The sequence below is a fragment of the Eublepharis macularius genome, chromosome 8 (genome assembly GCF_028583425.1).
Source record: "Eublepharis macularius isolate TG4126 chromosome 8, MPM_Emac_v1.0, whole genome shotgun sequence".
Lineage (NCBI taxonomy): Eukaryota > Metazoa > Chordata > Lepidosauria > Squamata > Eublepharidae > Eublepharis > Eublepharis macularius.
In genome coordinates, this window is record NC_072797.1 from 68,508,386 (window position 1) to 68,525,387 (window position 17,002).

Below are 17,002 nucleotides of genomic sequence, written 5' to 3' on the forward strand. Positions count from 1 at the left end.
TGGCTTTCACACTTCAGTTCCTTAGCTAAAAGTTTTCTTTAAACCTAAAGCTGTCCCAGTTAGGGCAAATTTTTCCTTTTTTCCCCCTCATACAGAGAATTATTAGTCTGACCCTCTTTGTCAGACTCCAGACTTCAACTCCTCCAACAATTGTCAGCACCACTTCTTACCTTCTCATTGGCCAATCACAGAGAGAGGGAAGCAGCCTGTCAATCATTCTCCCTTCAGGCAGTTTTTAACCCTTCCCCTACCACTCTCTGAGTGCTGCACTTAGTAAACTTTTCATTTAAAATCCCATTCCATCACAGTTGACAGCGCTTTCTTGGAGATTTGAAAGTAGTGCCTAGGGAGGAAGGAGTTTGGGGAAGGGGAGGGAGTTCGGCAGGGATATGAGATGCTACAGCATTCACCATCCAAAGCTGCCCTTTCCTCTGGGGTAACTGGTGTCAGTAGTCTGGAAATCAGTTGTAAATCTGGGAGAACTCCAGGATGTCAAGTTTCCAGAAATTGTGAAACCGTGGCGGGAAACACTCCTCCCCCAGAAAAATATAATAATTCTGGAGAAAATTTCAATATAGGCGATACTTTCTTATTAAATGTAAACTTACTGTACTGCTTTAACAAAATGCATAAATAACTGCAGATAAAATTATACTATTTGGCATATTTATTAAATTTAAAAGTATAAACGTCTTATTTTTCTACAAGCAAAACTGCAAATGTAGCCAATACTAAAGAGAAAAAGAGAGCCGCCTTAGCATTAGTATCTCAGCTTTTTATCAACAGAGGGCTAGCATCTTATTTGGGTACTCAGTTAAACTTTAACAAAACACTGGTCTAAACAATAGTGTATTATCATACACATTGGACTATATTAATTGTGTACAAAATTAGTCACCTTTAAATAATATGCGGTATACATAGTATACACAGAAATTATTCTCTAATGCTAAGGATTGTCTTACACAAAAATCTTCATACTACAAATTCTGAATGAGTAAAATTGTGCCTTAAAAAGTATTTTATTCATTGTAAAAGAGAAAAATATTCCATAGATGGTTTTTCACTGCACCCCAAAATTTCTCAATTTTCCATAGGGAAAACTGAAAAAGCCCTATAAGGGGGGGGGGAGGAAACATGATTCCCCCCCTATTTTTTTCCAGTTTCCTTCTAGACCTTCATATCTCTAAACAAACTTCCACACACAATGATGCTGCTTGGCACATATGTTTCTGCACCTCTCTCCATTCCCAGTGTATATGAAGGACAAATTATATACATACTGTTTATGAGTTCCTTATGTTCTGTAAGGGTCTTTGCAGGATCCAGCCAGTACTGTGAGAACATTAACAGAAATGAGTTATTTTGTTGCAGCAGGTTATTAAAATATACATTTCAAAATATATGTAGCTATACTAAAGAACTTTCTTATGAGCAAAGACAGCTTTCCTCTTAAAAGAGTAACATCATCAACTTAAACCAAACTGCAGCTAATATAAAACATTCTGTTCTGCAGTTATGCAAAAAATACCTGGCTCCTTCCAAAATTATGTAAACCTAGACTAACAGACGCAAAACACAGTCATACCATCAGAAGTTAATTTTACTCATTAAAGCAACATATTAAGATTTAGCTTCCAAAAAATGGAATATTAGAAGTAACTTTCAAGGTAAAAAGAAACTTCCATCTGGAACTCAGAGGACATCATTTTGATGAATGGGTACTTATTGTAATCCTTGAGAAGAGGATGTTGATTGCACATTTATCTCCACCTTATGGAAGTGCCCACCAAGTCTTTTTAGTTTGGAGGTTTCCATAGCCATATAAGCAGTCTTTCAGAAAAAAACACTCATAAAAGTTAAACATGTAGAACCAAGAAAAAAAGACAGACAGGCAACAAGCCTCAAGAGTAATGTAACAAACTAACTTTGTAAGCAGAAAAAATACATATAGCAAAGAAAGGCAAGACAGGTGCCTTGATCCAACTTCCAGGGGTCGCTCCTCCCCTTAAACAGGAAGAAGGAACTTTTGCAGTAAATTACAACATTCTGTTCTCTCCTGGAACCACAGAACACGATTTTGATAAATGGAATGTTTCAAAGCCAGACAGAATGGGGATCAATGTTAATTGTCAGATATTTATAGGATTTGCTGGGGTGCCCTTCGTCCAATCATTGCATCAGCCAAGGTGATAGTATTCAATTTGCAGTGGCAGAAAAACATAACCACTGAAGCCCAAGATGCTGCTTTGCACATTTCTGCAACTGGAGCATTCTTATTGCAGGTGGTGTTTTTAGTAGAACCCTAATTGAGTGAACAGTGATGCCTTCCAGGGACATAAGTCCCATTGACTCATGAGCTCTCCCAGTCGCTTGCTTATTGATGCCTTAGAAGCCTTATTTTCTCTAGCTATGGGATGGAAGGAGAGGAACAAGGAACTGGATTTATGGAAAGCTGCCATGCTCCAAATTTAGATGTGCAGAGCCCTGTGTAAGTCTGAAGTATGCCAGTCTCTCTCTCTTGGGTGCACTAGTTTCTCGTCGGTCTTTAGCCATTTTAAAAGTTTCCTCAGTCATCCATTTAGGCTTCTCCTTTCTTTTGGCTATAGGAATAGTCTTTGCACATTCTTCCATGATAACATGTCTGATTTCTGCCCATAGTTCTTCTGGTTCATGATCAATTAAACTTAGTATTGCAAATCTGTTCCTTACCTGGTCTTTAAATTTCTCCAGGAATATTATTTAGATTGTATTTTGGCACTAGGATTCTTTTAGTGTTTCCCTTCAGCTTTATTCTAATTTTTGATATTAGCAACTCATGATCTGTATCGCAATCAGCTCCTGGTTTTGTTTTAGCTGAGAGAATATAGCTTTTCCATCTTCTGCTTCCAATTATGTAATCTATTTGGTTCCTGTATTGGTCACCCAGTGATTTCCACAGATACAATCGTCTTTTTGGTTGCCTTAAGTATGTATTAGGAATGAACAGGTTGCTGGCTTCACAAAATTCTATGAGCCACTCTCCTGCTTCATTTCATGATCCTAGTCCAAATTTTCCAACTATGTTTGATTCTGCTTTATTGCCTACTTTTGCATTCCAGATATGATTATCAGCATATCTTGTTTAGGTGTACTATCAATTTCTTCTTGGACACTTGTGTAAAAGTTTTCGATTTCTTCCTCCTCAGTAACCATAGTTGGGAGCTTAAACTTGAATGATGGTTATGTTAACAGGCTTTCCCTGAAGTCTTATTGATATTACTCGGTTAGAATTTGCATTATAGCTCTTAACTGCTTGTGCTATGTCTCACCTCCCTATTCTTTTGAGTTCATTTCTGCAGTAAAACACTGTTTTTCTGACTGGAAATGTCCTGAGTGAGTCCACATTAGTTCACTCACACTCAGGACTGCAATCTTTAAACATCCCATTTCTTGTTTTACGATTTATAGCTTACTCGTTTTCATACTTCTCATGTTCCTTGTTCCTATTATGTGTGTCATACAGCTCTGGACATTCCTTTTGCATCTATTCACACCTGCAACTGGACGTCCTTTTGGCTTTAATCCAGTCCCATCGCTAAGGATAGCGCTATTCATACTTGTCCTCAGCTCTTCCCCAGTAGCCAATTGAGTGCCATCCAACCTGGGGGTCCAGTCTTCCAGCACTATATCTTAAATCATTTTGGATTGTCTCTTCATAGGGTTTTCAAGGTAAGAGATTAGCAGAAGTGGTTTACCATTGCTGCCTTCTGCTTCGCAATACTAACCAGGGTTAGTTGAAGTGGCACTGCCATAGTCTGTGAAAGATCCTCTGCCAATGTCACCTTCTACTACTGCTGCTGCCCAGTAGCTAACCTTCAAGAATTCCTCCACTCCCATCACCATTGGAACATTCAGTTCTCTTCTGCTGATGTGACTGTTGATCCCTGAAGGGGGTGGATGCATCTTAGTCTGGTGTCTCAGCTTTGACCATTCCTCCTTGAGTGACTCTTCCAGGAGTTTAGACTCTTGAACAAGCCTGCGCTCCTGATGGTGTCGCTCTCAGCTTCACTGACACACTAAAACCCCTAACCGCGTTAAGGTGTGTATCCAAGAGGGAGATCTTTGGCTGTGAAAAGGCAGAAATACATTCATGCTCTTAAACTTGGAATCCCCCAGGGATCCTTTGTCTGGTGGGTTGGAAGCGATTTCCTCCAGGGGAACTTTAATTTTCAGGGAGTTCATAGCTCTGATTACAGAGGAGGGGGAAAGTCCTCCAGATCCTTTGCTTGTGCTGGTTAGTGGTCTCTTCTTTAGACAATTCACCAGCTTCCCTTTTAGAGTCTTGTTCTGATGGCCCCCCGTAGTCTGGAAGACAACAAACTGACCTATTATGGTACCATGAGGGGGAAGAGGACCTGTGTTATCAAAACTCTTTATGAGCTGCCTTACTAGGCTAGGATCCTCTTTTAAAGACCCAGTGGAGAAGAGTGGATGTCTGGGGTGATTCCACCCCCTTGGCTCCTGAGCTTTTTTGGCCATGGATTTATCCATATATTTTGGAACCATTGCCAGATATCAGAGGGAATTTTCTCCTCATCCTGGAAGTGACATCATTACACAGGCGTGGGGTCACATGTTTTACATGCATGCAAGGAGAATCATGGGAGCAGTGAACAGGTAAGTCCAAGTTTCCCCCCCCCCTCGCTGGGAGGGTAAGGGGACCTGGCACCCTACTTCCATTCCACTCAATAGCTTAATGAAACAGACCCCTCAAGAAATATCCAAGTTCTCAGTGTAGACAAATTTACCACTACATCATTGAGACCCAAACTACATGTGTCTGTGTTAAACCCAGTCACATCTAAACTGTGATGTAGGGGGTCTGGTTTGAAAAGCAAAAGGGTTACATGAGCAGGTGCTGCAGAACTATTCAGTGATTTTTTTAAAAATGTAGTCAAAACCTAACGGACAATATTTGTTTATTTGAGGTCGGTCAATATATATGATGTGCAGAGTCTTAAGAGGTTAATGGAATAGTGAGCTAGGTTGTCCAGTTGTGCCAAAGCAATGGGATAAGGCTTTAAGTCTTATATCTGTTGCTGCTATGGATCTTAAGCTGTATCTTATTCAGCAAAAAGTTATTTTTAGGGTATATTGGACACCACAGCACTTTTTTAGTAAAAGATTAAGTACAGTGTCCAATTGTCAGCAGTGTAACTTACAAGATACATATCTTAAGCATATGCTTAAGCATATGCTTTGGACATGTCCAGTTATTCGGTCCTTTTGGGAAGAAGATATTATTCATGTTAATTTTGTATTGGAATACTCATTTATTTTTGAGGCTGTTATGTACTTTTAAACTATTCGCCTGTCTCTTGGAACCTAACTGATGGTCAACAGAACTGGACCCTCCGGGCCCTTATAGTCACTAAAAGACTTGTACTATGGCACTGGAAAGACAAATGCCCACTTCCTGTAAATCACTGGATTGAAGACCTTACAAACTTATCAACATTTGAACATATCGTATATAAAGAGCAACTGCATATGAACTTATTTTTAAATATTTGAAAGCTTTTTATAGGAGCTTATGTATAGATTTGCCAGCATTGTATTCCTTTTTTTGTTTTTCTATTTTGCACAAATTTTAAAAAGTAGCCAAAGTCTGCACATTTTAAACAGTTCTGTAGTAAAGCCATACAGAAAACAAATCGTACATTCCACTTACACACTTTTATCATTAATTTTCTTTAAGACCAAAAAATGTCTATTTTGTTAAAAGAACCACAGCATAATGATGTACTGGGTCAAATTTAGGTCAAATACTGTGGACTCGTTTTTAAGAAATCATTAACTAGGTTCAAAACTTTCCATTCACTGTTACGTCAATCATCAAAATGCCTATCATACCACAACACCCAGAATCTGACACAATCTTCTTTTTCCTTTCCATGTCCACTTTGGGATAGTCATTGTTCATTTAAGTGGCCCCTTCTGTTGATCTATTATGAAAGAATAAAGAAGAATGGATTCTTGACTTCTCTTTGCAGATTCATCATATCACTTTATAGTTTCAGGCATATATATAACGAATGCGCACACCGCTTTGCTCTGCTGAAACTACTTTAAGCATACTCACAACCCTCCAAGCTTCAACTTGCTTATACATGTGCAATATGCATGCTTCAGTTCATGTGTGTCATTAAAGGCATTCAATTATATCCACCAAGCACTGCTGCTGGGCATTATGTACTCCCTTTAATGGTGCTAGCGTGGGAGCTCTGTGGCAGCTCTACCAGAATTAATGGCAGATGGTCTAGTTACCTCTTCCTTAATTCTATAAGTACTTTGGCTTTTGTGATGGCCCAATACGTCTTTACTTAAAGTATCACAAAAGCCAGTGTCCAAAATTTGCTTTTCGAGATAGGAATAACTATATGAACTAATGGAACACAACAAAAATTATAATTATTATGTATTAAGTTCTCTCTCTTTCAAAATAGCAGATGCGCAAAAAGAAATGTTGCAGGGGGGGCCTTTTGCCGCCGTTTGCATTGCAAACAGCAAAAGGGCCCCTCCGCACTCCACCTGGGTGCTGGGGGGGCTTTCTCCCACAACCCAGATGGAGTTTAAAGGGCCATTTTTGCTGCCACTTGCATTGCAAGAGGCGGCGAAAGGGCTCTTCCTCTCTTCACCTGGGTTGTGGGGGGGGGGGGGCTTTTTGCCACCATTTGCATTGCAAGTGGCAGCGACCTAGATGGAGTTTAAAGGGCCCGCCACAAACCCCGCCAAGCAGCTGATCTGCGCCAGCAGGAGGGGAAGGGGGGTTCCCTCCTCCCCCTCACATCAGGTAAAATAAGCAGTGGGGGGGATAGTTTGTCGGTGTGCTCTGAATCTTTACGGAGCGCAGCGAACCAGGTCAAACAAGGGATTTGTCGCTTCGGGAATTCCTTATTTCCAACCCTTTTTTCAGCTTCCCGAAGTGGGAAACCCGGTTACTTTTTTTTGCACACCCCTAATAATGATATAACATGGTTGCACTTATCTGTAACTGTTATTCATTGAGGTCTTTTGTGCAGGCACAGATGGGACTATGCACACATAGGCCTGCCGACTGGATGGATTTGACAGCTTTTTCTGCTCTAGAGGGAGCGCTTTCCTCCCAGAGTGCCTGCATGGCGATTTCCTACCGAAGACGCCCGGGCTCTGGGGGAGCGCCCCCCCCCCCAACCCTCAGTTTCTCCTCTGCTGCTAGGCTCTCCATGTGAGAAGTGAAGAGTATACAGTGAGGCAGGAGGGAGAGTATGTGTGCCTGCACAGAAGACCCCAATGGACAACAGTTACAGGTAAGTGCAACCCTGTTTTCATTGTCAGTCTTCTGTGCAGTCCCATATGGCAGTTTAGCAAGCTATAACCAGGAGGAGGGTTGACTCTTCACTGAAACAACGTTAGCCAAACTGCTCATTTTGATGACTATTCAGGGCATAGTGCTTTACAACAGCATCAGCAGATGTCCTATTGCAACTTGCATATCTCATGTAATGGAGCACCTTATGAAGAGTGTTAATGTTGCTTGAGACCCGGTGGTAAGTGTATGAATCCCTAATGGACAAGACACGGAATTTACATGACATAAATTGATGATTTATATCACTCAACTCACAAGAGTGAAAAAATTGTCCTTTTTTCTTTCTTAGGTCCTGCATATCAAGTGAACAGATTTGATATGCAGTTACCTGTGCTAACTGCGCTGTATTATTTAAATAGGATGAAAAAAGTGTTCTGATTTTCAGTGTATGAAGTGCTCTTTTGTCCCCCGAAGTAGATGATAGGAAGAGAACAAGCAGAATCATCTCTTGTATCATGTGGAATTGGAAACCCTTTTGTAAGAAACTCAAGGCTTGGCCTGAGGAGTATTTTCTCCTGATATGTTTCAAGGAATGGCTGGTCCATTATCAGAGCTGCTAGCTCGCTCACTGTTTAAGCTGGCATAATCACCACTAAAAGTTACCTTGTCAGGTAACATTCTCAATGGACATTAGGCTGAAGGCTCAAAAAGGTCATTCCATCTGTTAGCTAGTACCAAATGTAGTGGTCACTGTGGTACTACTGAAATGACTCATGGACATGTTACTCAATTCCTACAGGGACAGTGGGCATGTAATGTGAAAATACAACCGTTTCCTGTCCACTGTGGAGGCAGAAAATAGCTGCCCTGTGAACCTAACAGAGGAGTTGGATCTTCCCTTTTGGGAAACTGTATTCTAATATCATAGCCAGGGCACAGATATAAGGATTAACTCCGGCAGCTCCTGCCCAAGTTCTAAGCCTAAACCATTTTCTGGCAAGACAACCTTGCACTGAGTGTAAGTTCTGTTGCCTCATCAGGCAGGTCAACTAATAAAGAATTAGTCTTGTCAGATTGACTCCTTCATAAGAAAGGGAGATCCAGTATCTAGGAAGCAGAAAATATTGGCCTTGGCACTCTCCAACAGTTGATGGAATCACGATACCAGAAAGATGTTATTACAATATATGTGGTCCATTCTGCTTGCATTTTCCCCACCACCAATAACAGTGGAATAGGCGGAAATATATAAATCATTGTCTTGACCAACTGGATTGGAAGGATTACCCCTAGGGAGGGTGTGTCCCTCCCTGTTCTGCAGTAGGACATGGAAACCGTGCTGTTTTCTTCATGAGTGAAGAGATTTAACTCTGAGAATCCCCACCATATGTGCTTATCTGTCCACATTGTTCCCTAACCTATCCACAAGGGAGAAGCACGTATCAAACCATCCTTAGTTTCAAACACAGGTGTGCAGCTTTCTTTCTCCCATAGTTATATGCCATGACTTTAGAGTTCTGGCAATATATCCCCCAGTCTCCTAACAAAGCATCAGGGGTGGTAGAGGTATCTATCAGCCCGGGCAAAGTTCAATTCCTTTGAAAAGATAGGAGTCAGAAAGCCACCAGCTCAGCGATTTATGGTTAATCTGGATTATAAAAAGACAGGAACCAAAGTTGTAGTTGTCTCATATGCATTTCCGCTCATGGTATGGCCTCTGTAGTTGCTGCCATCCAGTCTAACAGTGCCTGGTTCTAATGTTGACTGACAATCTCCATTAGGAGGGGATATCTCGTAACTGTATCCTTCCAGTCCTCTACAAGGATACAAATGCTTCCTTTAACTGGAGATGTTGGGGATTTAACCTGGGACCTTCAGCATGCCAAGCAGATGCTCACTCACTGAGCCATGGCTCCACCATTGCTTAACCTTTAAAAAAATAGCCCTTATGAACTGTACCCTTGCTGGGTACAGGAACTACTTATTAAAGTTAATGATGAGGCCCAACATTTACATTTCCTGACTGTCAAACTAATATAAGTTTCAAGGGCCTCTCTAGAATTTGTAGCGGTTAGGCTGCCATCCAGATAAGCATGGATAGAATACCCTGTATGCTAAGGAATGTCACTACAACTGTCATATGTTTAGTGAATATGCTGGGGGTTGTTGCCAAATCAAAGTGTAAAACATGACATTAGTAGATCTTAATTCCAAACTGAAATCTCATTTTTTGTTTTGTAATACCCATAAATTGGGAAATGAGATATGTGTTCCAGGGTTAATGTGACAGACCCAGGATCGGGGTTAATAACTGTAGGTACGGTAAAGGTAAGTCCCCTGTGCAAGCACTGAGTCATTACTGACCCATGGGGGGACATTGCATCATGATGTTTTCTTGGCAGACTTTTGTTACACGGTGGTTTGCCATTGCCTTCCCCAGTCATCTACATTTTAGCCCCAGGAAACTGGGTACTCATTCTACCGATCTCAGAAGGATGGAAGGCTGAGTCAACCTTGAGCCAGCTACCTGAACCCAGCTTCCACCAGGATCGAACTCAGGTCACGAGCAGAGCTTGGGCTGCAGTACTGCAGCTGTGCCACGAGGCTCCTTAATAACTGCAGATTCAGGGGGAATTACCATCCTAAACTTGCGCACCTTGATAGACTCATTTAAATCTCGAGTCTGATATGGGTCTTCTTCCTCATCTCCTTAAACACTAAGGAAAATTCTTGAATAGAATCCTAGCCTAGATTCTGATTATGGTCCTCCTTGTACCACTCCTTTTCTGATTAGTGTTAGAAACTTCAACACTAGTTGTGGTGATAAGCGCATTGCCTTACTAGGAAAAAAACTCAGTTTTATAATCATTGGAAGAACTATTTCCAAGGCCTAATCATCAGTAGAGAGAGACTCTCACTGCAATTACGTTCAGTGAATCTGTTTCCAACCATTGTGTTCCATGACAACCATTGTGGCATCTTATCCTATACAGAATTGTTTCTGTAGCACATCTCTGGCATTGGAAGCTGTGTTCCCTTGCTGCTGCTCATGTGAGTTTGTATGTCTCTGATATTGCCCCTGTTCAGTAATGGTACTTTGAGGATATTGGTGGTAATGCTGGTATCAAGAATGCCTTCCTCTATAATGCTGTCGCTGCCTGTTAAATGGCCTCTGCCTGGCAATCCTTCCTTTTCTATAAAAGGTTGTCATTGGCTGTAGACACAAGTCTGCCCCTTGAAGGGTAGGTCCTCCATCCTGACTCCAGGATTCTACAGGTGAGACAGTAGCCAGTAGCCCTGAGTGCCTCCTGAGAGCTATTGCTGATGTCAGAGCTCTTGTGGAGTCAGCCACATTCTGACTAGCATTAAATTGCTGATTTGGAGGTCTGATCACCTCCTCTTGGATAACTTTAGCAAATACCCTCAGATTCTCGGGTACAGGCTCATGGTAAGCAGCCTCTTCTATTCCATAGGAACAAGGCTTTTTTTCAGGGGGAATGCGGGGGAACGGAGTTCCGGAACCTCTTGAAAATGGTCACATGGTTGGTGGCCCCCCCCCCTGATCTCCAGACAGAGGGGAGTTGAGATTGCCCTCTGCGTCGCTCAGCAGCACAGAGGGCAATCTCAACTCCCCTCTGTCTGGAGATCAGGGGGCAAGGCCAGCAGCCATGTGACCATTTTCTCTGAGGACAACCCACTGAGTTCCACCACCTCTTTTCCCAGAAAAAAAAGCCCTGCATAGGAATATCAGATAGATTCCCATAATATCGGTTTAATTAACTATTTTAAAGTCAATGAAGCATATAGATGGTTGTTGTGGATTTTCCGGGCTGTATAGCTGTGGCATTGTAGTTCCTGACGTTTCACCAGCAGCTGTGACTGGCATCTTCAAAGGTGTAGCACCAAAAGACAGAAATCTCTCAGTGTCACAGTCTTTTGGTGCTACACTTCTGAAGATGCCAGTCACAGCTGCTGGCGAAACGTCAGGAACTACAATGCCAAGACCACAGCTATGCAGCCCAGAAAATCCACAACAACCATAATTCTCCAGCCATGAAAGCCTTCGACAATATAATGAAGCATATAGCTTCCTGCCCAGTGTATCAATCATCTTTGCCCTCTCTGTTAATGGGTATAGAATAAGGTCCTTGCCCTTGCCCTGTATGTAAAACCCTTCAATCATGGGGAAGGTGACATTCTTTTGCTCTGCATACAGGCAGAGATCATCTATTGGAAACAGAAAATTCCTTATCCCCCAACAGCTACACCAGCAAGGAGCCAGAAGGAATACCTTAAGGCTCCTTTTCATTTCTGATTTGGGTATCAAATGAGGTCAGGGATGTGCCAGAGCCCGATGCTCAAACACAAATCCAATCGACTCCATGTGATACACATCTCCCCCAATCAGCGCCTGGTGCTGGAAGCCTCTCTCACGGTCCCAGGAAGGAACTCCAGCATGGCATTACTCCCAATAAGTGCTTTTTACAAACCCTTGGACACACCGGGTCTGAAAGGAAATGTATAATCACGCCTTTCTCTTCAGACAAAGAACAACAATTTTGAATGAGGCAGGTGTGTTCCACAGGTTTCAATCCCCTCCACTGCTAGCATTTCAAGATCAACAACTAGCCTTTGTCTAGGGCTCTTTCCTTTTCTTGAAGTGTTTCGACTTCAATCCCACCTCTTACCTAAGAGGCTCTGGGGTGTTGCAGGCAGCCTCTCTCGATTCCAAGATCTCAACCAATTGACTGTCGGATCCAAGGGATGGAGTTGAGGACAGACCCTGCTGGACAGTTCTAATGGGCCCTTCGAAGGGGGCCTGTTGGATTCGATGGAAGACTGTCAGATCCGAAGCCGCCACAGCAGTTGGCATCGAGTTTGGTGTTGAGGTCTGATCCATATGTTCAGCATGCTCTGCGAGTGCAGAGGTATTTGCTATTGGGCTGGTCGTTGTCAACAATGCCCGCTCCCATAATAGCCTGGTAGCTTATTTGGCTCCGCCCTGGAGGTATTCACATTGTGGTCTTCCTCAGGCAGACGAGGCAGAGCGAGTGTCTGTCTATCCTTGTTATTTTATTGCACACTGGGTGCATTTATAGAAGGCTTTATCAACCATGAGCAAGTCAGAAATCTCTCCTTCCGTCCCTCTGCAGAAAGGAAACAGCGACGACAGAGCTCTCAAATACAGGAGAGACTCCTACCGACGATCCTCATCATTCTGTTGCACACTGGATGCGTTTTAGTAGGGCTTTATCAGCTATAAGCAAGTTAGAGACTTTGCCCTCACTCTCCTTCTGTCTCTCCGCAGAAGGGAAAAAAGCCAGCGAAGACAGAGCAAGCAGAAGTTCCTACCGACTATCATCATTTTGCTGCACACTGGGTGTGTTTTTATTTAAATAGGGTTTTACCAGCCCTGAGCAAGTTAGAGGCTTTCCCCTTCTATCCCTCTGTAGAAGGGAATTGGCAATGGCGGAGCTCTTGAATTTAGGAGAAGCTCCTACCAATAATCCTCGTAATTGTTTGTTGTACAGTGAGTACATTTTTGGGGTTTTTTTTAAGTAGGGCTCTATCAGCCATGAGCAAGTTACTTTGCCCTCTTTCTCCTCCCATTCCTCCACAGAAGGAGATCAGCGACTTGCAAAAAGAGGAGACACTCTCACCAGCGACCCTAACTGGTCGGCGGCAAAGAAGGAACTGAGGGTCAGGGGGGCACACTCCCCCAGAGCGCAGGCATCTTTGATGGGAGGTTGCCACACAGGCGCTCTGGGAGGAGAGCGCCCCCTCTATAGGAGAAAAAAGCTGTAAAATCCATCTGGTCAGCAGGCCTGCACGTGTGCAGTCCCATTTCGGACTGCACAGAAGACCAACAATGAAATAATTCCCCCAGCTTCCAATAGCCATCACTGGGATTAGCAAAGGGAAAAACAGGTTTCGCTTACCGTAACTGTTGTTCATCTAGGTCTTCCGTGCAGGCACACATGGGACTGCGCACGCGCAGGCCTGCCGATACCGGAGATTTTTATAGCTCAAAGCCACCAGGGGGCGCTCTCGCCTTCCACCGCGCATGCGCGGCCATTTTCCCGCCTAAATGGACTATAGAAGGCGGAGCGCCCCACACATACCCTCAGTTCCCCTTTCGCCGCCGTACTACTCTCAATTTTACCATACAGCGGGGAAGGAGGGAGGGCATGTGTGCCTGCACGGAAGACCTAGATGAACAACAGTTACGGTAAGCGAAACCTGTTTTTCATCCACGGTCTTCCTGTGCAGTCCCACATGGGAGATTATAAAGCTTAATACCTGGGTGGAGGTGCCACAGGAAAGTCACTCAAAAATAGAATGCAACACTGTGGTGCCCACTGCAGTCTCCTTCCGGTCCAGGACGTCCAGCGCATAATGCTTGATAAAGGTATCCGCTGAAGCCCACGTCGCCGCTCTACAGATGTCATGCAGAGGAACACCTCTCAGCAGAGCCGCAGATGACGCCAAGGACCTAGTGGAATGGGCATGCACCTCCAAAGGACAAGGTAAATGAGCAGAATCATAACATGTTAAAACTGTTTGAACAACCCATCTCGCAATAGACTGAGATGTCGCTTTCTTTCCCTTCTTTCGTCCTGCAAAACAGACAAATTAGAATCCAAACGAAAAGGCTTGGTACGATCCAAGTAAAAGAGAAGAGCCCTGCGCACGTCCAACGAATGGAGGGCCCTCTCCGCATCAGAAGTCTGCATCGGGAAAAAAACAGGTAAGGCAATGTCCTGAGACAAATGAAATTGAGACACCACCTTAGGTAAAAAGTCAACTTTAGTCCGTAAGACCACCTTGTCCGCATGAAACTTCAAATAGGGGGGTTCTGACGAAAGCGCAGCCAATTCCCCCACCCTTCTGGCTGAAGTGATCGCCACCAAGAAAGCCACCTTCAAAGTAAGGTAGCGTAAAGGACAGGTAGCTAGAGGTTCAAAAGGTTTAGACATCAATCTAGTCAAGACTAGCGGTAAAGACCACTGAGGGACAATAGCCCGAACAGGGGGGTACAAATTATTCAGTCCTCGGAGAAACAATTTCGAAGTGTAATGGGAGAAGACTGATTTCCTGTCTATAGGAGGATGGAATGCTGAAATTGCTGCCAAATATACTTTAACAGAACTATTGGCCAAACCCCCTAATTTAATCTCCCAAAGGAATTCCAAAACCTCAGGCAAAGAGGAAGAGAAAGGGTCCAGATTCCGGCTGCGGCACCACCCAGAAAAGCGTTCCCATTTGAACGCATAGGACTGTCTCGTGGAAAGGCGTCTAGCATTCAATAAAACATGAGCTACAGCGTCAGAAAACCCCGATTGTGAATTATCAGCCACGCTGTCAGTTTGAGTCGTTGAATGTTGTGATGCAAAACCCCGTGCCAGGACAGAAGGTCCGGAACGAGTGGCAATCTGATCGACTGCGACTGCAATCGAAGGAGAGTGTGAAACCAAGGTTGTCTCGGCCAAAAAGGGGCTATCAGAATGACCGTCGTCCCCTCCCCTTGGATCTTGCTCAGAACCCTGGCCAACAGGGGGAATGGGGGAAATGCATAACACAGAGGACCCGACCACTCGACTTGAAATGCATCCCCATCGGACCCGGGGCCTAGACCCCCCCTGGAGCAATAGCGATGGGCCTTGCGATTGTCCAGTGTGGCAAAGAGGTCCAGTTCCGGGAAACCCCACATCGAGAAGATCGGAACGAGGTACTTGTCCCGAAGAGACCATTCGTGAACATCCCGGTGTAGTCTGCTCAGCTGATCTGCTTGGAGATTCTCCACCCCCGGGATGTGTACCGCTCTCAGCCAAACCGAGTTCTGTATGGCCCAAGTCCACAGCTTCATCGCCTCGGTACAAAGGGTCGCCGATGCCGCGCCACCCTGTTTGTTGACATAAAACATTGCAGTCGTGTTGTCCGTCAACACTTGCACTGATTTGTCGCGCACGGTATCTGAAAAGGAGATCAGTGCATTTGAAATAGCCCGAAGCTCAAGGAGATTAATATGTTCCGAGCGTTCGGCCTGGGACCATGTGCCGTGAGCATAAGCACCCTCACAGTGAGCTCCCCAACCCAACAGGGAAGCATCAGTGGTTACGGACAAGTGAGTTTGACGATAGCCAAACTCCACACCCTTAAAGAGATTCGCATCTGCCAACCACCATTCTAACGAGGCCACCACCCGTCGAGGGACTGATAAACGTTTGTTCTGGGAATCAGAGTTGGGAGAAAAACTGGCATTAAACCACATTTGTAATGGCTGCATGAACAGCCTGGCGAACGGAACCACAGCCGTAGTAGAGGCCAAACAACCCAATAGAATCTGGATAAAATGAGCTGACTGAAAACGGCAGCGCTGCAGCCGAAGGACCATGCCCTTAATCCTGGCCGCCCTGTCTGAGGGCAGAAAGCCAGCATTCTTGATCCCATCCAAGACTACTCCTATAAATTGTACAGACCGCACTGGGGTCAATTTTGACTTTTTCTGATTAACGAAAAGACCTAACCTAAGACATAAATCTAAAGTCAGGGATACTTGGGTAAACACGTCATCAGCAGAACTTCCAACCAGGAGCCAATCATCCAGGTACGGGAAGATTCGACAGCCCTGCAACCTCAAATGGGCCACCACCACAGCTATACATTTCGTAAAGACCCTAGGAGCAGTAGCTAAACCAAAGGGTAAAACCCGGTACTGGTAAATTTTACCATCATAAGTAAAACGTAAATACTTCTTGTGTTCGGGAAAAATGGAGATATGGAAATAAGCGTCCTTCAAATCAAGGACAGCAAACCAGGAGTGTCTAGGTAAAAGGGTCAGAACCATTTGCAAAGTGACCATTTTAAATTTTCGAATTTTTATAAGTTTATTAAGGGCCCGTAGGTCTAAAATGGGTCGAAGACCACCATCTTTCTTTTCCACCAGAAACAGGTTAGAGTAAAAACCGAAGGGGGCAGGATCACAGGGCACCTCTTCAATTGCACCCTTCTGAATCAGGGTGGCCAATTCAGTTAAGATCTCCGTATGAGGAGGTCCGGAAGAAAAGACAGGGAGACTCAGGTAAGGTAAACTCACAAACTCAACTTTATAACCATACTGAACAATATCAGAAACCCAAACATCGGAACCGATGGACAGCCACTCCCTCCAGTAAGCATGTAGCCTGAACCCAAACATAGGCTCAGGTCCCTGTAATTGTCAGAATTGCTTCTGGGCGTGGGGGGCGTCCTTAGCCTGTTGATGCTGAGAACCAGGCTTGGGACGGTGACCTTGTCTGCGCCTGGAAAAGGATTGTTGAGGGCTCTGGTAACTCCTCTGAGACTGATACGAATACCCCTGATAAGGCTGGTACCGATATGATCTGCCCCGCTGAGAAGATCTGAAGTAAGGTCTGGCGGGATGTTGAGGAGCCTGGTGCAGAACACCATAGGACCGTGCTGTGAGACGATCCGTTCTCTTTTTCGACAGGTATTCATCTGTCTTCTCAGAAAAAAGGAGCGTTCCTTCAAAAGGTAAGTCCTCTACTTTGTTCCTCGTCTCAGGCGGGAGAGCAGTCGTGCGGAGCCACGCAAATCGCCGCAAAACCACTGCAGAGAGCAAGGAACGTGCAGACGTATCGGACAAACTCCTGCTCGTATTAATCTGGT

At 44.2% G+C, this 17,002-nt stretch overlaps 1 protein-coding gene across 6 annotated transcripts in view; it reads right to left on the reverse strand.

Annotated features, from left to right (window-relative positions):
* EPB41L4A (erythrocyte membrane protein band 4.1 like 4A) overlaps window positions 1-17,002 on the reverse strand; it is a 177,427-nt gene that overhangs the window by 90,855 nt on the left and 69,570 nt on the right. For 4 of the 6 annotated variants that reach the window (XM_054987239.1, XM_054987238.1, XM_054987242.1 and 1 more), the window contains one exon: window positions 1,284-1,335. In XM_054987239.1, coding sequence (XP_054843214.1) covers window positions 1,284-1,335 — 52 coding nt within the window. Of the gene's footprint in view, window positions 1-1,283; window positions 1,336-5,895; window positions 5,988-17,002 lie in introns of those variants that run through there. The other 2 variants (XM_054987241.1, XM_054987243.1) reach the window with 2 other exon arrangements.